At 40.8% G+C, this 25,839-nt stretch overlaps 1 protein-coding gene across 1 annotated transcript; it reads right to left on the reverse strand.

Moving 5' to 3' along the window:
• Window positions 1-353: 353 nt before the first annotated feature.
• swt1 (SWT1 RNA endoribonuclease homolog) lies at window positions 354-25,839 on the reverse strand. The gene is made up of 18 exons (XM_069680219.1): window positions 25,764-25,839; window positions 25,163-25,235; window positions 24,558-24,631; window positions 24,109-24,449; window positions 23,276-24,039; window positions 23,008-23,131; window positions 22,206-22,307; window positions 21,415-21,606; window positions 19,749-19,842; window positions 19,015-19,256; window positions 18,571-18,719; window positions 17,393-17,531; window positions 14,926-15,065; window positions 14,558-14,688; window positions 12,931-13,077; window positions 8,271-8,337; window positions 8,085-8,152; window positions 354-2,194 (listed from the first exon to the last, which is right to left on the reverse strand). The coding sequence occupies exons 2-18, from the start codon at window positions 25,229-25,231 to the stop codon at window positions 2,107-2,109; spliced, it is 2,931 nt and encodes a 976-aa protein (XP_069536320.1). The 5' UTR covers window positions 25,232-25,235; window positions 25,764-25,839; the 3' UTR covers window positions 354-2,106.

The following is a 25,839-nucleotide window of genomic DNA, read 5'->3' on the forward strand; positions in this document are numbered from 1 at the left end:
CGCTGCGTCCAGCTCCAAGCAGGAAGTGACTTCTGATCAGCGCTGACCCTCGTTACCCCCCTCCCTGCGTGACGTGTGATGCTTTAGCCTCTATGTGTCACCACAGCAGCAGGTGTAATCTCTGCCTGTCTGCTGGCGTAACCTGAGCTCTAATCCCCTTAGTCATCACACACACTCATGCAGCCACATGCACTCACACGATCCATCACATGCTGTGCCACGCAGCCCAACCTCTCCAAAGAAGGGCTGAATTAATTGTAGTCAATGGAAGTGAATGATGCAGATAAGAGAGAGAGAGAGAAAGTCTTCAAAACATTTATTTTTTGTTGCAAATATTTTTTTAACTCCTTCAGATAAAATATATTTTGCTCTCAAATTATTTACAGTTTTACTTTAAAAAAAACTAAACAAAATGTAGCAAAAGCTAAAAACTTAAGGTCACTGGTTCTCAAACTAGACTCTATTAAACTGTTGTTCCTTCTCAAATATAACACGACCTCACCAGTAGCTTTAATTTAAAAAAAAGGTATTGGAAGCTTCGAACAGGGAAACTTTAAGAGTCTAAATTGGCTTTTAAAAATCAGGGTTTAAAGAAACAAGCTCAAAGGACATATATGCTTATTTACTCTCTTGCCAAAAGTTAGATGACAAGATTGTTTCTTCTGTAACCTAAACATGTTAGCTTAGCTTAGCTAAAAGATTAAAAACAGCTAGCTTGGCTCTTTCTAAAAGTAACAAAGCCTTGCTGTGTTGTATGTTTGTTATTTACTCTGTACAAAAACCAAAGAGGAGAAATACTTTTTTACTTTGTGGGACTTCATGTGCTACCCTATTTCTTGGCCCGACACGGCCCCACCTTTGACCTCAGTATTGCTGACCTCGGTATTACTGTGAATCAGTCAGACAGCTTTCCCTAAAGCATAAACCTTTGCAGAAAAACCCAAACATATTTTTTTCATGTTCAAAGTTATTGTCGTGATCTCACTGATGTCTATTCTCAGCCCAGGAATTATTCATTTATGTCTTTGGGCCTGACATTTTTTTTAATGAAACATTTACACGGGCTGAGCCGCTCAGCTCCCGTCTCTTTATTCACTGGGATGTCGGTACATTTATACATTCTGTAGAAATGTTGCTTTAAATTTTGGTTACAAACTGGCAACACGTCACATAATTAAGAGCCAAATGAGAATATTTGTAGGATCACAAAAATGCTCTTAAAAAAGCAACATAAGGCTGGATAACAGGTATGACAAATAACATAAGGAGAGCTGAGGTGACTTCTTCGACTCTTCACTAAAGGATGTGCAGGCCAAGAAATAGTCAGAACATAACCACCGTGCATGTTATTTACAGAGCTGGAAGGAGGATTTGTTACCTTTGGACGGAGCCGTGCTAGCTGTTTTCCCCTGCTCCCAGTATGTAAGCTAAGCTAAGCTAATCCTGCCCTAGCTCTAGCTTTATATTCAATGGACTGATTCCTTCCCATCTGACTCACAGCAAAGCAAATAAGCACATTAACCCAAATGTTGAACTATTTCCGTAAGCCTGAACAGTTCGGTGAAGAAACATAAACATCGGAAGCAGCAGTTTAATAGAGTCTGAAAGGCTGAAAAACAGTGAATAGAAATTAAAATATAAATAAGTGTAGTCATTAAAAAAAGCTAATTGTCAGTTGTTACAGTTTGTGTGGGCGCTTCAGACTTTATAGCTTTATAACCGGCTGTGAAAGTAAATAATGATGATAAAAATCAGCACTCTGAACACGTCTAACAAAATAATACGATATTTTTGAGCAGAAATCTTTACAGACTTGCTGAACTGAAATATAAAAAGACAATGAGAACATTAAACCCGATACAGCTGAATTTAATCTACCTCTGTCTAAGAAATGTTTCAACTTGAAAATGATTTGCAGACATCCATTTGTATAACGGGAAACAGAAAAACAATGTGTGACACATAAAACACGTCTTAAAAAAAAAAGTAAACAAGTCTACCAGTATGAGCCAACGTCCCTTTAACTCACAGCTCTTCAAGTAAAGGATAGGAGTCTGTCAAAGGCACCTGTTTGGTTGATGTGCTGACTCGCTGATTCAGGTCCAATCAGGACTGTGAGGTGAAGGTCCAACCACAACGATCCAGGGCCTCTTTCATCTCCACTAACCGGTTTCCTCCAACTCGCAGCATCTCCCTGGGAACACATTTGAGAAGATTGATGAGACACAAAGACTCGAATCGTCTATTTCTTTAGGTGAGGGCATCCTTCATGGACACAAATAATTGCTTAAGTTTGGAGTGCTTTTGGATATTTTATCTGAGAAATGTCTGTATTTGTTATTTCAATCTGGGCTCAGATCGAAAAAGACGATGCTTTCAATGACAACAATGACAGTTTTTTTTTTTTTCTTCTTATTTTAGAGACACAATCTTGGTAAACTGGTATTCAAAAAAACTGACTTGCTTATTTTGAGTATTTAATAAATCAATTATAGGGATGCATGATATTGGATTTTTTGCCGATATTTTCCAACCCTTTTTGCTGATTGCCAATTTCGAAACCGATATATTAGGCACATGTTTTTTTCCCACCTAGGCCCTGCCGGAGCAAAAAAACACAGCTAGTGGACACAGGCCCTTATTGAGATATGATTTGTGTGTTGGTTGTCTGTCAGCTACATTCTCTAATTTTACATCAGTGTTTTTAAAACCAGAGGGAGCTGTTCAAACAAGCAGCAAAACGTTTCAAACTTCACAATAAATTCAGTCCCGTGGAGAATCACACAACTACTCATCCCTTTCTGTCTGCTGACCATGTCCAGCACAGAATGTCCATGTCAGACAAAAGAGCCTCTGTGTACGCTGCAGCTTCTAGAAGGACTCAATGGCGGCTATTTACGCTCACTGCTCACAGCTGAATTACATTTTTCTGGCAACAACACCACGTACATCCATGCAGCTACAAGTGCACCAACAAAACACACACAACCAGCCTTAAGCATGAGCATATACTCAATTGGATGCTTTAGTCCTGGTAACGGGTGCTTAGCAGCAGAGACACTGAGGGAGCTTGTTCCTTGTTTGTTTCCTCCTCTGCTTTGTTTCCATTTGAACGTTACATAACTGCCGGCAGAAAGACGGGGGAAAGAAAGAGCTGAATGTGGTGGCTGTTCACGCCCTGTTTTTTCTTTTCACTCTACATCCACCCATCTGTCCACTTCCCATCCTCACACAATCACACAGCTGTGTGTTTTCATAACCTGTGGAAGTCGCAGGTCGTGTTACCGTCTGTTCGCTCTTCCTGGGTTTAGCCTTCTCCCAGAATATGTTGGTCTGTCACAAATGATCTGCTTTACATTCCAGCATGTTCCATAGACAATAGGTCGGTGTGAATGTGTTTACACTGACCACTGTGGACTCATTAGTGTGACACTCTGGTCACGTCGCAGAGCAGCAGGCTCTTGCGTGAAGAATCTGTGAATGCATTCACACAAAGTTAGTGACGCACAGAGTCTCTGACCCGCATCCACAATGTATACACAAAGAGGCAGAGCTGTGCAGCCTGAGTGTTACATAACAGCGACATGTGTTTGACAGGTAATTAATGCATATCCTCGGGACACAGACAACGATCTGCACTGAGCTGAATGCAGAACCACATGATGCACTGAGATGACATAACTCATAACTGGTCTCCACAAACCAATCATGTTGTGTTTAACATGATTACATTCGTCTATCTGATTTAGATGCTGCTATGGACTCATGGATCATCTCCGGTGCAAACAACTCATGGTCTCTGCAACCTACTGTTGAATATCAGAAGGAAAAGAAGGACACGTGTAGGCAACATGTGCAGGAGGGTCACCTATTATGATAATAATAGTGACTTAAAGGGCCAGTTCACCAATTTTCAACCTCAGTCCTATCATGCTATTATGGGGAGCTGATGCCATTATGGTAGGGAAAAAAATGCAATGTTGCTCTGTGCCTTTGGAGGACGCTATCCGCTTCTCCAATGGGCCCTGGAAAACTTCCGCCAGACTACGTAAATCGCGCCATCTGGCGGAGACCAGGGAGCTCGCTAAACTACACTTCCTCAATCTAGAACGCCCGCCTCTGATGTCATGTCTCGTTCAAAATCGTCAGGTTTGAAATGTAGACTGCAGACCTGAAGATTTTTTAGACGATCCACCGATATGTTCTCGTCATATTTCGAATTCTGTACCACCCTGAGCCATCGCCTGCAGCGATCAATGTCCTTGACGGGAAAACGGTAGTATTTCAATCCAGCGTCTCTCGCTGGGCCGTTCCTTTCAGATGGAGGGGCGCAATGCATGCTGGGTGTTGTAGGAATGTAGAATGGGCGAAACCACGAGCTGTTTCACGAGAAGCTTTCTCCACAGCTATGGCGCCAATTTAAAATGTTATTGCTTCTATCCACAACAGAGAACACCAGCTTTGACTGACAGTGGCTTTTTCCAGGCAAGAACGGCTCCTTTAAGTGAAAGAAAAACACCTAAAATCATAAGTATTAAAAAAAAACATCTGATACAGAAAAAAACAAAACTTTGGTCTTAAAGCTTCTATTTTAAATCACATTTCATATAAACAAACCACCAGAGTTAAAGTTAAGATGTTTCCCTTCTTTTACCACTTATAATGTGTGCGGCTTTTTTGTTGCAGTCTTATTGCACACTCTAAACTGTTCACATGAAATCACTTTCCACATTTAATGTTGATTTGAAAGCCAAACACCGACCGTAAAAGAGTGACTCAAGTCTTACAGAGGATTATAACGGAATGCCAGTAAATGTGGCTGAGACTTTGCTTGTAAAAGGTTTAACAAACACAAACCTGCAAAAACAGTTTGTCTTCAATGTAGAACAGAAATAATGTCAGGCTTCTATGATACAACTATGTTCCCTGTAGGATGGTTCGTTTTTGGTCATTCTGATTGTCTGAGTTATGTAAAGCTAATGTGCAAATATGATGATATAAGATGCTGACAGCAGACACCTCTGCTACCAATAAGAAGCTGGTGTTTCAGGTTGTTTCAGCAGTGAATTATGTAAGAAAGGATATGTAAGCTACACAGTAATGTTGACACATAGGCTTTACAATGTAAGAGAGAGGTGATCTGTTAAAACTGAGGCAAAGGTGGTTGCCTCTGGGCTGTAATAACCCACAGCATTACTGTTTAAAGCCATCAGGGATCAGCCCTGATGATACATCCACAGGTGAAAGGAACACGGGTGGGGCGCCACGTGTTCCCAAACATCTCTGAGAAAATCACAGACGATTCAAGCACCACAGAAAACACAGGTACAATGAGATGCATGGCTGCACATATCGGATTAATTCTTGGACCTGGATGTGTTCAAGCAGAAGGCAAAGTGAGCTGAGAAACAATGCAACTGGAATTTTCACTCCCTCCCACGCTCTTAAAATTGAGATGTCATTCAGACATGGGCTTATTCAAACAAACAAGTGGATGCATGTCTTTCCCCGACAAGAACTGTGCTGCAAGCCCTTTTTTTACTCTATACCAACCACTGTATCCTTTTTCTACACACATCACAGCTCTCCTTCTCTCTGCAAACATCTTGCCAAGTGCAGGGGCAGGTTACCAGCTAAGAAAGGCAAGAAACATGCACCTAAATGACACACTGTGTAAAAACTGACTTTACTAGGTGTTTTCTATGCTGAACATTAAACACATTTTTTATAATATTCCAAATTCTTAAAGAAAGGAAAACAAACTCCTCTGGAAGCTTTTCTTGTTACTGAAAGCTTCCTGTTGATTACCCAACATGCTCCTGGAGAGAGCCTCCCTGAGGTTTTATGTAACTTATGACATCATACCAGCGCGCTGAGCACAGGAATCAAATATTTAACACCACGGATAATGCTCTCACTAAGTAAAGGCCTGCATCGCTCCGCAATGAATGTAGCAAATAAAACATTTACAATCACAACACAGCGAGCTGAGCGACATCTCTCAGTGGTGACCTGCTGTAACAGAAGCCGGGGTGACGTGGTGGCTAAGTGTCAGCTTAGCTCTTCCGCGAAGTGACACAGCAGATGTTGTGTTTAATACTGAATAAACCTTTGACGTCATCATGAAAATAACTGCAGTAAAAATATTTCTGATGATTATACTCGTTAGCTTTGTTGGCTAATTCATTATTAATTATTTCATGTGATGTATAACAGAATAATCGACCAAAAGAGCGCTAAAATCAGTTCTACTATTAGTGAAAGTCAGTGTCTCTTATGGGGTTATGAAACCATCAGACAGCTGCTGACCGACAGGAATTAAGAGAGGATACATAACCTGTTGTACACATTTAACTGTTGCTTCTTTTCATGACAGCTGCTGGTTAACCAACCTGTGACAGGAAATGTAGCAGCAGTTTATCTTCACAACCATCTTATAATGAGATCACGAGTTAGTGATGTTGCAACTAACTCCTATTTGATCATCAACTGACGCAAGCCCCAAAAAAGAGTCCAAAAGCAGAAGATATTCCATATCCATGTTAATTATAGGACTGCCGCGAGTAGTCGATGACGTTGAGGCTGAAAATGAGTCGACATCAATATTTTTAACCGACTCAAAGCTGCTTCATGACGTCATGACATTTTTAGCTCGAGTCACTGGTCGGCTGAGCAGCTCCAGTCAACAAAGTGCAATTTTAAAAAATGGCGGAGGCATGTTGTAGGGCTTCGGTGAGTAGTCATTTTATTCCTGCCATTATGTTGAGCACATTTCTTCGTGTTGGGAATGCTATAAAAACAATAACGTTTGAACAAGCGTGTAATAATTGAGGAAAATTAATCGTTTAGGTTGATTGATTAATCTATAAAATAGTCGATGGATTAATCATTAGTGGCAGGTCTAGTCAATTCTAATCACATAAAACCCAGAAAGACAACCAATCCTTACGAAGCTGGAAACAGCATTTTTTTTATGCTCTGATCTTCATAAATGATTAATTTCTTCATTAACATTGTTGGTGATGCCTTTTCTGTTGATTGACTTCCCAATAATGAACTCATCATTATCTGAAAGGTTAAAGGTTACTTTTCAGATCTCCTTTGTTGTCTACAAATCCCGCCTCCTCCTAAAAGACACTTTACTAAAAAGAACTGGATGTAGGCCCCGGGATAAAATAAGCTTTTTGAGACTGTTAACAGCGACAATGGCCTTTCAAAGGACTTATAACTCACATCAGGTGAGACCCCAGCTAAGCTTGCTAAGCCAACACCTTATAGCAGTTTATAGGAGTCTGTATAAGCAGTACATACTGTATATACTGTTTATCCTTACTTGCTCATATAATAAAGTCAACTGGTTTCTAAACATTTATCTGTAATTCACCAGCTACATGGAAAAGAAAGCAGAAGCAGAATTAGTTCTTGTCCTTGTAACAAATAACTCCTGTCACCCTACAAGACAATACGTGTGTGATTAAGTTTCACCAGCTGACAAAACAACTGATTTATGATCCAGAAAACTGCACAAAAGAGATACGGACCTATTATATACCAGTCTGGTCATAGATGACAAAAGCACAAAGCTCTGTTAAGCAGTCCTTCAAAGTAATATCTTAATAACAAGTTTGACAAGTGTTTGAAATAGTTGACATGGCCACGGTTATTGTGAGAGCTCTGCAGGGGGTATCTATAAGGAGGGCTATTGTGATGGAGTAACCGCCATGATGCTGCTAAAACAACACACGTACCTGCCCGGGCATGCCGAGACAAAGAGGGCAAGAATTCAGAGAACTTGAGTGTTTGATTGCGATATCTGGTCAGAGGGGCGTCGTTGCCAGATGCAAACGTTCAAACTGGCAAGAGAAATGGAGGAGGGGCTGGATCTGTTTCACTAGTCCTAAAGGGAAGTGACTGAACCTTATTCCAGGCGTGTGTTTGATGTTCATAACACATACAAATAGGTGAAAATTTTGTATGAATTTAGTCCAAAAATCTGTGTTTTTTCCGAGACAGAGGCTCTTTAAATTTTAGTGTTGCATCAATCATTTATACTCATCGTTGTTGTGTTTTTGTGTGTGCTTCACCTGTAGTCTTGCTGTGAGAAACAATCCAGAAGGTGATCCGCAGTCAGTCTGGAGTCCACGTCAACAATCTGAAACACAACGCAGAAGAGCTAAGCTAAAGACGAACCTGCAGGGTGAGCTTCGCATGACAGAACAAGGCCACTGCAGCGGACAAAAGGTCAAATGACTTTAATTAATGGCACCGACCTTATTAGAGTGGATGATGCTGAGCAGTGTGTGGACTTCCTCTGAACCAGGGGCTGAAGACAAGACTCTGGGACGAACACAAACACAGAATTTAGAGATGACCAGGTGATATTTAAAACAAAACCTCAGTACATCATATTGTTACAATTTTACTTAACCTTTTATTTATACATTTAAAGAAAGGAACAGACATAAATGGAGCAGGTAATGACGGTTAATCAGTAAAAAATTTGATATATAATAGTAATTTGAGAAAAGCATATCTAGTGTCGTCAGTATGAGAAAAATGAGGAGGAGAGCGAGAGAGCGAGGCAGAGAGAGATGGCGTGTATAGAATGACTCATAGCTCTGCTCAACCAAGTGAAAATGAGTCTGGCCGTCTCCTTGGCAACTGTACTTCAGCAGCCAGATACACACATCCATGTGCAGAGGTAAGTGCACACACATTAGTATACACAATGAACCAAGATTCCTGCAGATAGAGACAAATATAGCACTGTACTAAAAAGCCTTATTGATACATACAACTGACATGTTTATATTGTGTGCATGTGTAAGTTTAATGACTGTAATTTATAAATACTATTATTACACGGCTGTGTTAAATACTTGATTCTGATTGGTTAATTACGGCATTCTGAGGTCTGCTATTTCTGGATAGCAGACTGTTGCTATGGAGAACAGACCACTGCTAGGAATGCGGCTCTAATCACACAATCCGGAAGACTAACTGTAACCATATCAATCCGCCAAAAGAAGTTTGACGTCGGTCTGTTTACAGAGGGGAAAAAAGAAAAGAGACAAAACAGTGGAGAGAAAGCAATAAAGGTTAAGAGGCGAAAGAACTATGACAGAGGGATCTACAAAACTGAAGACGACACATGAAGTAAACATTAAACAGAACACAGTACGGGATACGGCGGTGTTTAAAGACGACGAATGGAGAAGAAAATGTCAGCAGACTCTGACAGAGACGAGACAGAAAACCTCAACCAGGTGCCGCGCTGATTCCTGCCACCATCAGTGGAAATGTTTCCATTTAACAGCTAGATTTGCTAATAAGAAGACTAGAGTTAGCCGCTGCTATGAACGCGGCTCTCACTGTGAGTGTAACAGACTATTTTTAAACAGAAAAGATCAGCATTTTTAATTAATATAATCATTTCCAAATCAATATTTTGTGTCAAATTATTCATTTTGTAAGTAAATAGCCGTGTAATAAGTGGGATGATGTACATTGAGCAGGTTGTTATCGCGGAATTAAAGGGGTTCCTCCGCTTTAGCAACCTGCTTATTATACATTAGCCCTTACTTAATGATCTTAGGTATTAAACAGTACCTATATGAGATTGTATGCCTGCAGCCAAAATGCTCACAAATTAACTCAATATGCTTCACACAAAGGGAGAAGTCCATCCAAACATATGTGTACAATTTACCTACAATATATGACCCACATAACAATGCTTAAAAGAAACCCCAATGAATCTTGCAAAACCACACACAAGAAGCTTCATAGAATCCAATCCACATGTATTTATAAAGCACATTTAAAGACAACAAAAGTGAAAGTGCTGAAAGTGCTGCACAATCAAACATTAAAGCCATAAAAAAACAAAAGAATAAAACACTAAGACCAATTTAAAAAGAATAGGACAATAAAATAGTAAAAAGCGTAAAGACCACTATCTCTCATGCAGAGCCAAAAGCCAAAGAATAGAAGCGAGTTTTGAGGTTTGATTTAAAAACAGGCAGTGTGGGGGACAGCCAAACATATGGAGGCGGAGCTATCCAGAGCTTTGGAGCTGCGACTGAAAAGGCTCCGTCACCCCTGAGCTTCAACTTTGACACAGCACGGTATCTCAGTGTCCTTGCTAAAAGATGAGGTTCTAAAAGGTCTGTAATATGACAAGACATCTGGTAGTAACACAACTGAAGTCATACACTGTGTGGTAAAACAATAAACAGAAGGGCTGTAAAGGGGCGGCGTGTTGAAGTGGTCATAAAGTGCACTTAGGATGCACACTTTAAGAGTTTATTGGCTTATGATCAGACAGGTTTGTTTGTCTGTTTTACAGCCTCTGGGGCGATAAAAGATCTGTGTCATAAAGAGATACAGATCTAAAGAACAGTGTGTTGTGGTTAAAACCTTCTTGTTCTCCTGCATGAAGCAACATGTAACAGATTCAGAGGAGAGCAGACACACAATGCTGGGAAATAAAGTAAGACAAAAAGTAGCAACTATGTATGACTAAGTATCACAACATGAAGAGGCTGGGAAGCAAGAAGCGTAACAGTTAAGGCGCAGTTCCTGTGATGAGTGTATCACAGTCAAAGTGAATGTCCTCTACACTGGTTCTGTAGGCCTACAGAGTCGGAGTTCAGAGTGACTTCCAGATGAAACTGTGCCCTTTAGATGTGGGTTTATTGTTTCCTGCCCTCAAAGAGCCACAAATGTCACAGTGAATCCCATCCTGGGAATCAATAATGGATTGACTGTGACGTGACCTTAAGTTTGTGTGATGTTGGGAAGTCTAATGTGTGTGTCTGTGTGTAAGAGAGAGAGCAAAAGATAGACAGCAATATTGTGAAAACTTTACCAAGCTAATAAATAAGTATTTGTTTCATATTGACGGCAATATGTGGACTTTAAAAAACATTGTTATTATGACCCCAGTGGCCAATAACTCCATAGTCCGAAATAGCATCCTGGGCAACAACCAAACAGTGACGTGACTGTCAGAGCTACATAATTTATATGTTCCTAAAATGCTGTGTTGTCATAATACCTAAGTAGGTATCAACGTTAGCTGGTGAAGTAATTTACCAAGCACGCTAACAAACATATGCACTAAGATGGTATTTTGCTATAGCTAACGCAAACAAACTAGCAAGCTAAGGTTAGCCTGCGAGCTGTATCTTAGCTCCTCTACGTGGAAATATAGGGAGAAGAGAGTGTTGGATGACATGCAGCAAAGGGCCAATGGCGGGAGTCGAACTAATGTAGCCTCCGTGTATGGGGCGCCTGCTCTAGCCACTGAATCAAACCAAAAAAAAGCAAAAGCAAGGCTAGCAAAGTCAGACCTGCCCTGGGTGTCTGGATAAATTCACTGACACTATCCACTTATGTGAGTTATTTGCATTAGCTAACTAGCTAGCAATTTATACGTATAGGAAAGCAAGCTAACGTTGGGTTACAAAACCAAACAAAGGTCCCTTTATGAACAGAACGCCCTGTCAATGTTGACTCAAGTTTTTGGGGGGTTTTGTATTGAACTATGAGATGTGGTGGGCGTTGGCCATTGTAAATGTTAGCTAGTACTGCACACTGGTGGCACTGTAGGGAAGCTAACTAAAGGTTACATGCCTAAATTCACATCCTTTGTATTTTCCTGGTACCATTTCCCTGTCATAGGCATAGAAATCACTCCAAAGGCTCTTATAGGCAACCGAGAGGGACAGGGATGTCACTTTGTACAGTCCTCTACACATTAGCAATAAAAAGTAATCAATACATGTAAATTGCTTCACATTGTATTTTTAAGTCAGCTGAAACGGTTTTGAATTACGAGAAGTAAAATTTTCTTGCACTAGCCATGACAGCAATGTAAAGCATCAGCTGAAGACACATATATATACAATAAGAAGTAAAAGTCATCTTTCAGTGGCATTCATTTTTTTGTTGTAATTTTCTCAATACACTCAAAGCAACGTTCAACTCAGCTTCTTGCCCTTTTGCAATTAACATTGTTAAATCTGGGTGAGAAAGTATGCAGGTATAAATAATCTCAGATGCCACTGCAGGCCTGATTTTCACACTGGACGTCACAGAGATAACTTGTTAGCATTTTTCTCCTCAAACACGCAGTGAGAAACTACAAGGTGCTCCTGTGTGGAGCTGTCTGCTGCGTCATGGGAAAGGTGGTAAGACAAGGCTACAAGGTCAAGCAGATTACAGCCTGACCAATACTGCATGCCAAGTAGGTCCTGAAAGCCATGACAGCACATAACACACACACATGCACACACAGGGCACAGGGCACAGGAAGTAGGCTTGTTAAGAACAGGAGAAGGGCAGTATGAAGGCATTAAGGACGAGAGGGTTAAATGAAGATGAACAATAGATGGAGAGGAATCAATACTTTTACAGGTGGTGTTAGAGGAGAAGCATTCAGAGGTGCCACATGAATGCCTGCTCAGAAACGACTGTCTAGACTTTAGATTAATGCATTAAATCTCACGCTTAAGGGCCCAGACCCTTTAAACAAATTAAGACTGCTATGCACAGCTTTCCAAGGATTAAGTCTTTAACACATTTTGCACATGGATACAGTTTTTTACCACGGCAATCAAGTATAGCTTCTGTATTTGAGGTTCAGCTCTAACTTAAGTAAATCAAATAAAATCCTTTTAGCTCTGTTTTTGGTCTCCACCAGCTCCCGGGGGAAATCAAGTTATTCATCTGCTTTGCCAGGAAGGGGGGGTTTAATAGGTTTTAGAGATTTCTCACGCTTTGTGGCTGAAGAACTACACTATGAGATCATTGTTAATATAAAAACATTGAGACTGAAACAGAGGCCACAGCGGCCGAGAGGCAGAGAAGCAGAGTGTCTGGTGGTATGTTTAGGTTGACAGCAGAGATATGAGTGTGTCGAGATACCTGCTGAAGGCTTGGAGCAGCTGTGAGACCACAGAGGACAGACTGTGCAAACAGACCAGAGCGTCCTGTGGTGGCGGAGGACCCCCCGCTGGCTGAGCGCTCTGCATAGTGTGAGGGTCAAAGCCCAGAGCTTTGAACACTTGCATGCTGAAACATGACAGAAAAAGATGACCTCAGATGTCAGAGGAATGGAAAAAACACAGTATGATTATCAAAATAATCAATCTCTAATATGTTGTTTCTGTTCCAGCAAATTCTATCCACATTTTCCTCTCCACTTTCAACCAGCAGAGGCATCTTGTGAACTTTCCAGAGCAACACTCCTTGTTCACTGTACAGAATGGTGTATTATAGGAGAAGTAAACCACAGCTTATGGATGTAAGGTGCCATCAAGTCCAGTTATTCTATCAAGGTAGAATGATAATAAACCAGGTATATTTTGAGAAGTCTTGCTAAGGTAAAGCTCCAATGAAACAGACTACAAATCTATTCTGATGACTCTATACGACCTACAAAAGCAAACCAGACCATCAAAGGCAAGATTGATTATTTCTATATAGTTATTTTTAATGCCTGAAACTGTCGGAGGGGGGTAGGTATCAAACGTAGCGATCAACTGCACGCTGCCTTTGTTTACATTTTCCAGGGCAAAACTTTAAAGTGAGTGATACATTTGACTGTTAAAGAAAGCAGGATGAGATTTATTGTGAAAAACCACCACTAAAGCATGTACAGGACAATATCAGCAAAGAGGTAAGAGGTACGGCTTTCTCCACAGGGGGCGCCAGAATCAACACAAACCGAAAGTTCCTCATAACATTTCAAGGGAGAGTTCAGTTGTTTTACTTTGGTTTATATGATTACTTGCTTTGTATACGACAAAAATGATAACACAGAGCTATTCTCTTTTGCAGGTTTATTTGTCAAGCTCTGTTTTTGCTTTCACAAATTTTTACATTTTTAGAAACATAAATTCTGACCTTTTTATTATACGTGTCGCTAATTTAAGTGAGTTTAGTTCCATTACATATCTAAAAATAAATTATCTTAGGGTCAGAGCTACATTTCTTTTCATTTGCAAGACCCAAATAAGGCTGATTGACATTTAAGCTCCTGTGAGGGCTTTCTGTTTGTGTTGACTTTGGCGTCCCCTGTGGACAACGCTGTACCTCTTATCTCTTTGATGATGTTGTCCTGTACATGCTTAAGTGGCCTGGAAAATATAAACAAAGGCAGCATGCAGTTCAAAAAAAAAAAATCAAACTTCTGTTTTATAACCAGCAAAAAGGCAGGCTCTTATTTTTTTGTCTTTTTGCAACACGGTATCATCAATCAACTCTTCTGGGCTGCATGTGTACACCGTGTGTGTGCACAACAACAGCCTATCATAGCCAAGCTAGAGTTAATGTGGATTAGACTCGGATGAATTTGTGTCAGTGGAGCGCCGCAAGCCTTAAGTGAAAGTAAGCGTCTACTGAAGCGGGCTTTTCAAGATGGAATACAAAACAAAGTGGAAAAGAAATCAAGCCATGTCTTTGTGAATAAAGGTAAAGACATATCATCCTCAGCTGTTCTCTGCAGCAGAACCACTGCAGCACTGCATCAACCTAATCCCTTTACACCCACCTTAACTGCCACACATTCGACCAGATGTGCTCAAACAGGGCCCACACTTCCTGGTGAGAGACGTGAGCAGGCGTGGGTTGCTTGTCTTCATCATCGTCGTTCATGACAACATCATCGGCAGGAGATTCCCCCTACACACACACACACACACACACGCACACGCACACGCACACGCACACGCACACGCACACACAGAAAAAGCAATTATATAAATGTGAAAAATAACACTATTCACCACAGAGTATCAAACAATTCAGAGAGCGCAGTGCTGGATGTGGTGTTAGCATTCTGAACAGGTCAGCAGTTAAATAAATTAGAGCTCTGATTATATTAAGCACACTTAAACTTTAAATCTGCTTCTCGCTGACCTGTGCTTGTAGCCTATTGAAAATGTTGTCCAATACGGCAATGGCACCAGGAACGCGTCTTGACCTTCCTCCAAATGCTTTCACAAGCTCCTTAGCTTCTTGAAAGGCTGCTATGGTCGCACTAAGGTCCACTGTATTACCTGAGTAGACACATGAGGGATAAACATGAGCATTTATATGAATATATACACACCACATACAGACATTTACTTGGTTGCCATAGCCTGTATGAAAAGGTGGACGACATGACAGCTCCCTAAAAGTGAAGCCAAAACATCTCTATCGCCCCCTGCTGACTGGCTGCAGTATAGGTCATAAAGCCCGCCTCCTCCATGTCAACAGATGGGACATGAGTCAAACTTTAAAATCAAATGACGTCACCATCACAAGATGGCAGCGCCCGTGACAGGGTCTATTTTGGCTTCAATTTCGTACAATGAGAGCAGATGGAGACGAGTCGTCCATCTTTATATACAGTCATTGTTGGTTGCCAGTTTTGGTTTGGTACACCGATGCAAAAAAGAAGAGAGGATGAGAGAATGTTTTGTTTGTAACCTTGTGAGGAGGACTGTTTTGAACACAAAAATGGAAAACAACACAGCCAGGCGTGAGACACTGTGGCCAGAAAACAAGTCAGCTCAGACTCAGCGAGCGTGAGTGTGTGTGTGTGTGTGTGTGTGTGTGTGTGTGTGTGTTTGTGTGTTTGTGTGTGTGGCTCTGTTTGAGGCTTGCCAAAAACTGTACAAAAACAAGAGTACTACAAAAAACATGTGAGCAACAGGGATGCAGGTGTCCAGGCCTTCCACAAGTTGCATGATACAATAGGTTATTTGTCCCATCCTGAATACTTTGAAAACAAACTGAATGGACGTACACATGTTGTGCCTTTTTAGGAGGATTTGTCCTCACAAGTATAGCTAGCTGCTCACACCCACAGCCTGCCCAAGTGAGAGGAGAAAATCACATGCAGTACTTTTCCACTCCTAGATTTGTTCTTAGTCTCACATACACTTTATCCCTCCTTGCTTTCCTCCTCCTCCTCCTCCTCCTCCTCCTCCTCCTCCTCCTTCTCACCCTACTCCCCCAGTTTTGGCACAGAGCCAGGCTGCGTGGTACCAATAAATCCAGACTCATGCTCGTGTCCCAAGGATACAGAAAGGCAGGGCAAGTACTCACTTATTTACACTATTAACATTTTTGGAAGGATTAAAAACAGTATAGTGACACTGTTGAATCAGTCACCCCCACACAGGTGAAAGGAGAGACACACACGCACACACACAGCACTGTAAGCATAGTGTAATTAGATCCAGCGTTGTGATCCAGAGCAAGAAGTGCTGCAGCGGGCGACTCAGCATCTTTCTGACACACATTCGAGAGTCCTCTTTTAGCAGATGACCTGATTCTGTATCTAGTTCTGTAGGGTTCTAGCGCAGTGCAGGGCAGGCAACGTCATCCCCCAGAGGAGCAAGGCTTTTCATTCGAGGGATGACTCAGTGCCTCACAGCATTGTCCGCAGAAGAGTGAGACAGCTTACAGTCTTTAAACTGTTACAGTGGAACAAAGAATACCTTTCCTTTAACACAGCTCAGTGAGCTCAGCTGGGCTGTTTCCACAAATGTCAAATTTTATGCTCTCATATCTCAGGTTTATTATGGGGTTTTTTTGCAAAATATATCGTTTACATTTAAAGGAAAATGTACATTTCCCAGGAAACTGCTATCAATTGTTTCTCCTACAGCATTTGACGCTATCAGGCCTTCCCAAAATCCAGCAAAAGAGAAAACGCAGAATAAAACAATGTAAGAGGTTTGCACATTGGGAACGTTGAGTTGATGTACTGCACACACTGTAAGCCATAATAGGAATCACAGCAGAGGACAACAGAGCTATAAGAAGACTTGATTTAGCTGTCTGAACAATGCGGAGTAGATAGTAGAGACTGTGTTAGTTTACTACCTGACTTGCATTTTAATTTTTACATTAGTGTCTGTTATTTTGGTTACATATATTAAGATATTCTACAACTGACAAGGGCCAAGACAGACAAGACTGTTTACAGAATCTAAATTCAGAGACATTATTGTGTCATCTTTTTCAATCTGGCTGTTATTAAACATTCAGACATGAGCATTATAGTTATCTGGTCTTGATTCCTTTTCAGACTGTTTGCCTTCATCTGGGGTCGAATTTGTTTCTTTTTCTTTGGATTTTTACTTATTTTTGAAGTTGTATCTGTAGTCATCGATCTTTTCTTTGTTTGTTCAGCCATAGTAGATTACTGTTTACTCGCAACACTTGCAGAGACCGGAAAAGCAGCCGCTTAGCTCCTCCTACCCTCTCTGGCAGACCAACCGCTGCTGGCTGATGGAAAACTCATAAAGAAAACAGTTCCAAAATATTTTCTTATAAGAAGATCTTTGAAACACAGTGAAATACATTATAACATATCTGTCCTTCCACATACCTGAGTTGAAGAAGTCGATGAGGTTTAAAACATTTTGCTCCATCCTTCGTGGGACAATCTGCCCAAAGACAGCAATCCAGTGCTTCTTGAAACACCGCAGGACGTCTTGAAGAGTCCAGGGGGGTTTTACGTACACTATCTGTTAATAGAAATGTCCAAAAGGATCAATGACTGTCACATCTGTATGTTACCTTGATTCTTCTAGAGCACACAAGAGGAGATAAACACATCAATCTGATCCAAGATAACAAACAAAATCAAGTAAAAAGCAAACATTTCACTGCATGCCAACATCTTTAATCCCCATCGGCTATAGTCTGACGACGATATAGCCTCTGGGGACACAGGTGAACATGCTGGGCGCGTTTAGCCGGCGGTTAGCGATAATTTATTTCCAGTCAAGACTTCCTTTTCCGCGTGCTGCATTGTTTACAGAAAAAGAAACCACTTTTGTGATTGACTTTAATCAACGGATCTTACCTTTGCCGATATTTCAACATCACGATGCAGATTAGTAAAACAGTCAAAAAAAAGCTTTGTCAGGTCTGTCCTCAAGAGGAGAAGAAAACTACTTTTAAAATGCTCGTTTGTTGAACGGAGGTCGGACCGATCATTTCTGATGCATTCGAGGAAGTCGGGAAATTTGAACGCTGACACAGCGTCAAGGGAATTTATCTCAAGTTGAATTTTAGATCTAGAACAGCTTGTTAGCTGTTAGCATGCAGACGTCTGTTTGTAGAGATTAACAAGAAGGTAAGTCATCGTCAGATGACGCTGATGGGAGCCGGGATGTCATTACAGGGCATTACGTTCTGCCTGTTTTTGCTCTCCACACAGACTGTTTTTCCTGCATCAATTCAGCCTGCTGCTACGTGATTGGCCAGTATTACTTGGACTACAAGCGTAGTACAAATGGAAACCAGAACACTTGCCATCCCTAAAATCCACGTCCCTTATGGTTTCTACAATTCTATGTATAACTATATAGAAATAATCGATCTTGTCGCTGATGGTCTGGTTTGCTTTTGTAGGTCGTACAGAGTAATCAGAATTAATTTTTAGTCTGTTTCATAACCATCATAAAATATCAGGTCTGTGTTCACCATGTTTAAAATGCATTGAGAAACAGTAATTAAACAGTCTATAAGATAAAGTGAAATTCCAAAACACAATTTTACCTCGAGCCAGAGGTCATCGTAGGCGGCCTTCATCTCCACCTCTAAGACATCGGACAGCACCTCCTGCAGGCAGTCCTCTAATTCAGAAACACATCTATAGTCCCATTCTGTTTCGTCTCCATCCTCTTCTTCGCTTTGTTGCTTGAAATCTGTGATTAATTACATTTTTATAGCATTCATATATATAGAGTTCATAGACAAAACAAACACATCCCATTCTTTCCACAAAGAAAGTATCATGTATGTGTGTTGTGTGTTCAAATGTGACCTGTATTGACTCTGAAAACTACAGACGGACTTGAAGGAAAGAAAACAGGAACATTGGGAGGGGTGGGCAGACATGGCGAGTGCACGGACAGTATGTGCTGTTAATTATGAGACCATGATGCAATATGCCAAGTTATTTCCTGTTTTGCAAGACTAACAAAACAATCCCTGACTCACCTTTCTCTATGAGCCCCACAGGAGCTTCTGGTCTCTGTTGGCAGTGTGGCCGCACTGGTGTATAACTCCTGCTCAGCAGTGATGATGAAGCCTGAGGGCTGACGTGAGGCAGCATGGAAGTCTTAATGTATTGCAGAGGTTTAAAGCCATGTCTGGATCTCCCAACCTCCGCCTCCAAATCATTCTTGCTGAGGGCTTTCACCCCACTCAGGAGGGCCTTACTGCACAGGTTCTTATCATTACTACAGAGGAAATAAGGAATAACAGGTTTATGGAAGTGATACATGCAGCAGCAAGACAGTTAAACCACATCTATTTCACAGCAGCCTGGGGGTTACTTGGTGGTGACACAGAATCCAAAGTTATCTGGCCATGTGCCTGTGCAGGACTAATTCAATGTCTAATTAAGTCATTTCTCCTTTAATTCAGCCAAATGATCAATAACAATATCTGGAAACAGGAAATAGGTCAAAGACAAAAAATAAGGTGACACAATAAAATTGCAACCCCACGATGCAAGCCAAAAAACAATCCCTGCACTAAACCCAGAACTCCCCGCTCAGCACATCTATTCTTGTCCAATTACTCCGTCTGGGCCTCTCTTTCTCTCATCCCAACTGGAACTATCTGGTTGGACCCACTCCCAGTCACATGCATGTGCGTTTAGAGGACACACACTCTGCAGCAGCAGCAGTATAGAGAGCTGTGTGTGGGGGGGGGATGGGGAAGCTCACGTGCATAAGATGAGAGCACACTCTGGGTACAGGCTCTGGTATTGCAGGCAGCACTGCAGCACTCTATCATCGTTATTCTCAGCATTCAGATCATCTGGGGACAAGGAGACACAAAGAGGAAGAGGGAAGGAGAGGAAGAGGAAGAGGAAGGCAAGAGTAAGGAACATGACAGTCAACAAAAGGACAAAGAGATTTAAGGTTTAATTCTTGACATTGATAGCTTTTTGTAAGCAAGCTGGCACGCTGGGCAACACAGAGGGAAACATCAGTGTTGAATTACACAACATGGAGATACATTTAAGGTCTATTTCAGGGGATATATTACATGCATGTATGCACCAAAACCCAAGTATAACCCAATTTCTCTCCTTTGCCACCTGTCTTTTTGAGACCCTAGCACCAGTGTTGAAACATTAATGTTTAATTCATTATAGACAGAAGAGGGTTCCCTTATGCAGGGGTGAAACCTGTCCTTAAGGTGCACACAGTGTATGCTATGATAATGCATTTTGTAGGACTAGTTAAGTGTTAGTGCCACCTAGTGTTCATGTTCCCGTTGGGCTGCTGTTGCTCAGTAGGTGGAGTGGGTCCTTTACTTATAAATGGACTGTACTTATATAGCGCTTTTCTAGTCTTGTGACCACTCAAAGCTGCTATTACACTACATGTCACATTCACACATTCACACACTGGTGGCAGAGGCTGTTACCTAAAGAACCCAACAGTCATCATATTCACACACTGTTGCCTGTGCCACCAGGAGCAGTTTGGTGTTCAGTGTCTTGCCCAAGGACACCTCAACATGTAGACTGAGGGAGCTGGGGATCGAACACTGTTATCTCCCTCACCTCAAACACTGCTGCCTCATTATTTATAAGGGCTATTTTCAATAATATAGAACTTAAATAATGGTATTAAATGAAAAGGAAAATCAATTATGCAGACTCATGTTAATATTAGAAATTAGAAACTCAAAATGTAGTACCAATTTTGAGAAAAAAGGATTAAAGATGATTCTATTGTGAAGCTTTTAACTAGAGAAAGCAAACACTTTCCCTTTAAGCATTTATTGTTTTTCAGCAATTTCTGTGATGTTTATCTGCACGCTTTTGTAAAGGCTGACATTTATTCAAGTCTGCTCAGGCATCATGTTTTGTCTAAGATTACACACAACAGTCCTCAGTACAAATATGATAGGGGCTCTAAGGGTGCATTCAGACCTGACAGGTTCTGTCGGGACTTTTGGACTTTACTCTGAAAGTCTGGTTTCTTAGGACAGGTGAGAACAGGCATTTAAACTCTGGTGCCAGAAAAGACGAAACTCCATGGTCTGGTTTGATTCAGGTGAGAACATAATCGGACTTAAAGTCGGACCAAATATTGAAAGCAAACCAAAAAGCAGTGCATTGTGGGTTGTTAAGGGATGTTGATACTTCCTCTTCTGGCCAATCAGAAAGCAGTTGCCGCGCACAAACCACACTCAAGGCAAAATGCAACATTGTAACAATCAAGTCTTTGATTCGGATAAAAAAAACAGACTTAAGGTGTGAAGGCACCCTCAGACAAGTTATAATATACAATCTTAACTTAAAGGTAACATCTGTGGTTGTAAAGTTACACTACAGTACTCTCAATAAACTTTTAAATCACCAATATTAGCACTCACTGCTGCTCTGAGCGGCCTGCTGCATCGACTGTCCCCAGAGGCGAGGCTCCCGGCTCTTCAAAGAGTTGTAAATGTAAGAGATGGCGGGGCAGGCCAGGTGGGCCACAGAGCCCGAAAGGCCTTTCCCCCTTTTGAGGGAGTCCAGCTCCTGAAGCACCACCCAGGGGATCAGGACTACAGGGAGGCCCAGGGCTGGGAGAACAAGGGGAGACAGCAAGTAGTGATAAACTCATGTTTCACAACAGAAGTGCATTACATCATTGTGGAAAATCCTGATAATGTGATAATTGGATTTCATACCTTCATTGGATAATTTTTTTTAAATGATGTTTTCCTGATCATTTCATTTACAACTTTATTGATTAACTGTGATGTAACTCGGCCTTTAAGAGCAGATGCTTGTTAGCGGGGTCGTGTCTTGGCATGCTGATTAGCATCCTGCTCCTTAAGTCTGCTATGGTCATTACAAGTTTTAAAAGGACCTGACATGTTCTTTCGATCGAAAGGCTTAGTTTCTCTTCCTGTTCTCCCAACAGCTCCAAAATATGACTTATAAAATATGGATTAAGAGCCAAATTCCATCTTTCTGCAGGAGAAGCAAAAACATTTGTCCAATCCATCCCTTGAATATGTATATCAGTAGTTCAGCCACTGCGGAGGAATAACTTTTGGCATTCATTTTGAATGCCAGAAGGGGGGTGAAAACAAACTGGCTACCCATTATAATGACAAGACTCATACTCAGAACTCATTCTACGAGAAATATCAAATATTATAATCCCATTAAACACCTTCCAGGCCGTGAGATCTGAACTTTTTCACATAATCCAGGTGACTGATGAGAATGTTGGTGTCCAAAACAAGGATCAGGTCCTGCTGCTGGGGCTTTCTGCCTGGAAGGAAACAAAGTCATTTATAGTGAATAATATATTACTGATTAACATAATATAACAACTGAATAAAATAATTAATATATAGTAAGTTGTACACAGCCCTTAATTAAGTAGAAGAGTTGTGCCAGTGAAGGCACGAGTCTATATTGAAATGACTTTGTATGTGACTTGTTGTTTTTTTTTAATTTAGCCTTTATTTATACAGGTAATCTCACTGAGACACATGGTTTAATTCTCAGAGAGACCTGCTTAGACAGCAGCAACAACACAGACAGACAGACAGGACATTCAGTACAGAGATACAATAATCAAATCAAATCATTAAAGTGATAAATGTTTACACTGCACTCTAATTTTCTGTGAAGTTTCTTTTTAAATTTAAAATGATAACACTTCCTGGGACCAGAGAAGTCTGAAGAATCTATATTTGGAGAAGACATATATATATATAGATATATACATATATCCATATATATATATTTATATATATATGTAATATCTATCTTCATGTTGGGTTCTGAGGTAAACGTAGTTTCCATCTTCCAAAGGTTCACATTTAATTTGAGGCGAAAACAAGTCATACAAATTTAACTCAACTTGAAGTGCCTCCATACGGTCACTTGAGACTACATCTTTAACTTCTGCTGAGAGAGGACTGAATTTCAAGTGTCTCTCATTTTACTATCCCTGGAAAACTTACAGTGTGATTCTGCAGCTCCTTCCTCTGGAGGGTCTATGTCCATACAGGTGAGCTCCCCATAGCTCTGCATCACATCCAACCTCTTCTCAGAGCGAGCGAGGTGAAGCTCCTCAACCACTTGCATCTACAGAAAAACAAGCAAATATGCAAACATGTCTGCCATTTTGAACCATTGCAACAAAATACTTTAATACATTAGCTGACACATTTCACATTATTTGTGGCATTAGAAAAAGTGCAATACAAAACAAAGAGTGTGTTTTATTACCTGGTCATACCATGGCTCAGATACGGTATCAGATGTAGAAGGGAGTTGGATAGACAGAGAAGGCCTCTCATCTTGTCGTTCAGATAAAGAACTAGGAGTAACAACCAAACAGGTTTGGGCCTCCTGATCAGTTTCACACTTTGGTTTGCTCATTGAGGCCCCAGAGTTTGAAAGCTCAGTCTCATGTTTGATATCTGTGTTGTTAGAAACAGCATTATTGCTCTCAGCGGTGCTATCTTCTGGCCTTGGTTGAACCTTTTTTGGTATCTTAAAATTAGCAGGCAGAGGTGATGCAAGAGAGGGTAGTCGTTGTTGAGCAGATGATGGCTTAGCTGTCTGATATGACACTGATGTGACATTCCCTGGGGTTGAGGAGACATCCTTCACCACATTTGAGGTATTAACTGAGGTAGTGCGCTTGGCTGAGGTGGAACGGTTCTCTGTGGTAAAGGCAGAGGGAGTTTTTGCTGCTTTACACTGGGTTTTGATCTTTATGTGTATTTGTCTCTGCCTTCGACTAATCATCTGCATCAGCTCCTCTTTCTTCCTCTTGGCATAATCGGATGTGTCGGAAGTCTCGCTTGGTTCCCTGGTCATGATGATGTTTCTGTCATCTGAAGTCCTTGGTGGTTCCTCGGTTCTGTGCTCCCTCTTCAGTGCATCTTTGATTTGTTCTTTCTGTTCATCAGAAACCAAACTGGGACTAATTAGCTGCGTTTTTGATTTGGATGGGCTCCTGTGGGAAGACCTTTCATCTAAGCTGCCTTTAGACGTCTCCTCTACTTTCTTAGGAAATGTGCCTTTAGACGTCTCCTCTCTCTTAGGAACTGTACCTTTAGACGTCTCCTCTCTTCTCTTAGGAACTGTGCCTGCGTCCTTGGTGTTGGAGGGTTTGGACGTGCCCCGATCTACAGTCTTACTCCCACTGGCAGTGTTATCTTTCCCTGAAGTCTCATGTTTTGCTTTACTAGAGCAATGTCCCCTATGGGATGGCTCAGTGACACCTTTTGTTTTTCTGCGTTCCTCTTCCTTACGAACAGGTTTCTGGTCTGGTGAAGGGGTTTTTGTCAGTCTGTAGACAGGCTTTTTGATGTGACGAGAGCTTTGGGAGGCCTCTCTAACGGCAGATAAGGCACATGTTTCCCTCTTTTCTGCATGGCTACGTCTAGAAGAACTGGAAAAAAAATCAGAGATAAGTCAGAAATAATTAAAAAACATAAGAATAAAAAATAACTCAACTAAACATGTTGTTTGTCATTTACAAAAATGGACTGTATCGAACCTTTCTCGACTGTCTCCATGTTGCTTCCTCTTGGCACTTTTGTAATTTTTGGTAGCATCTCGATCCTTGGATTTCTGAAAACATGGAAAAACATTTAATCTCTCTGTTGAACATCTCGTTGTATGAACAGGATATACACCTTAATAACATAGTCAATTAGGGGTGAGCAATACGACAATATAGACCATAAAAGTAGCGCCCAGTTTCGATAAATGTTTCAAAAGAGCTATTTCCAGGTCATCAAAAGTCTTTGTAGGTTTCGAATGATTGGTTGGACAAAACAAGCCATATGGAAATGTCAGGTTTGGGAATTAGTGATATTAATATTTTCCAACATGTTTTTGAGAAATGGATAATTGATTTATATAGAAAAAAAATCCTATTCATTCAATTATTGTAGTTTAAACCTACACGAGACGATGAAAATTTGTCTGCAGTCATTTTGCTATACCATTTACATAGCAATCACCTTAATAACCCTGGTTGTAGTCTGCTGTCGACCACACAAAGTACTAAGCTGCTTACCCACAAACATAACTACATGTGTATAAATAGAGAATCTCACCCATAGCAACAATAGTAAACACTGCTGAATGCCACCTCACCTTCTCTTCTCCTTCACTTGAGGATGAGGAAGATCTTTTGTGCTTTCTCTTCTTTGACTTCTTAGACATCTTCCTGTACGTGTCATTTTGAAGAGCAGATATGTTGTTCCTTTACTATTCAGAATCCTCGCAGAATAATTGATTAATTTTGATCTACAGGTAGACAACAACCTTCCAAACACTGCTTTATCCCCTAATAATATACAGGACAGTGTGACAGCCATTTCTATCTAATAAAGGATAAAACGTTTCCTTATAAAAAGCAATAATGTCCTGACCATAAAGCTAACTACTTGTATTTTCAATGTTGTGTCGATTGGTACCAAAAGAAATAGACACAACAAATAAAAAACAAAATGACTCAAAGAATAGTGTTACTGTTATTAAACAATTATAACGCAATAAAACGTTTTAGCTTAATGTATTCATTTCCGAAGTAAGACTGTAGAATACTAGGTTGTTAGACACACCACGGGACACACAAAACTTAAAGTAAAAGTAAATATCACTGTTAGCTTATTCAAGCTAACGCTAAGTGGCGAAAAAACGACAACAAAACCACAGGTAATTGCCTTCTCTGATGTCTTAAAAGTTCACTTACCTTAATTCATTTGAATAAAGCACGACTAGGGGGATTAATGACTAAATCCCAACCACGTAGGTTACTCTAATGCCGA

This window comes from Semicossyphus pulcher, unplaced genomic scaffold, assembly GCF_022749685.1.
Source record: "Semicossyphus pulcher isolate SPU_LCO1_2020_fin unplaced genomic scaffold, fSemPul1.0.p SCAF_4, whole genome shotgun sequence".
NCBI classification, from domain to species: domain Eukaryota; kingdom Metazoa; phylum Chordata; class Actinopteri; order Labriformes; family Labridae; genus Semicossyphus; species Semicossyphus pulcher.

Excerpts from the sequence above, each read along its gene's own strand:
- swt1 (XM_069680219.1), bottom strand. The coding sequence starts at position 25,231 with ATGTCTAAGAAGTCAAAGAAGAGAAAGCACAAAAGATCTTCCTCATCC. Across the intron at positions 21,607-22,205 it reads CAGATCTCACGGCCTGGAAG|CCCTGGGCCTCCCTGTAGTC; the intron begins GTGTTTAATGGG and ends TTGTTCTCCCAG. Across the intron at positions 13,078-14,557 it reads TCGAATGTGTGGCAGTTAAG|CATGCAAGTGTTCAAAGCTC; the intron begins GTGGGTGTAAAG and ends GTCATGTTTCAG.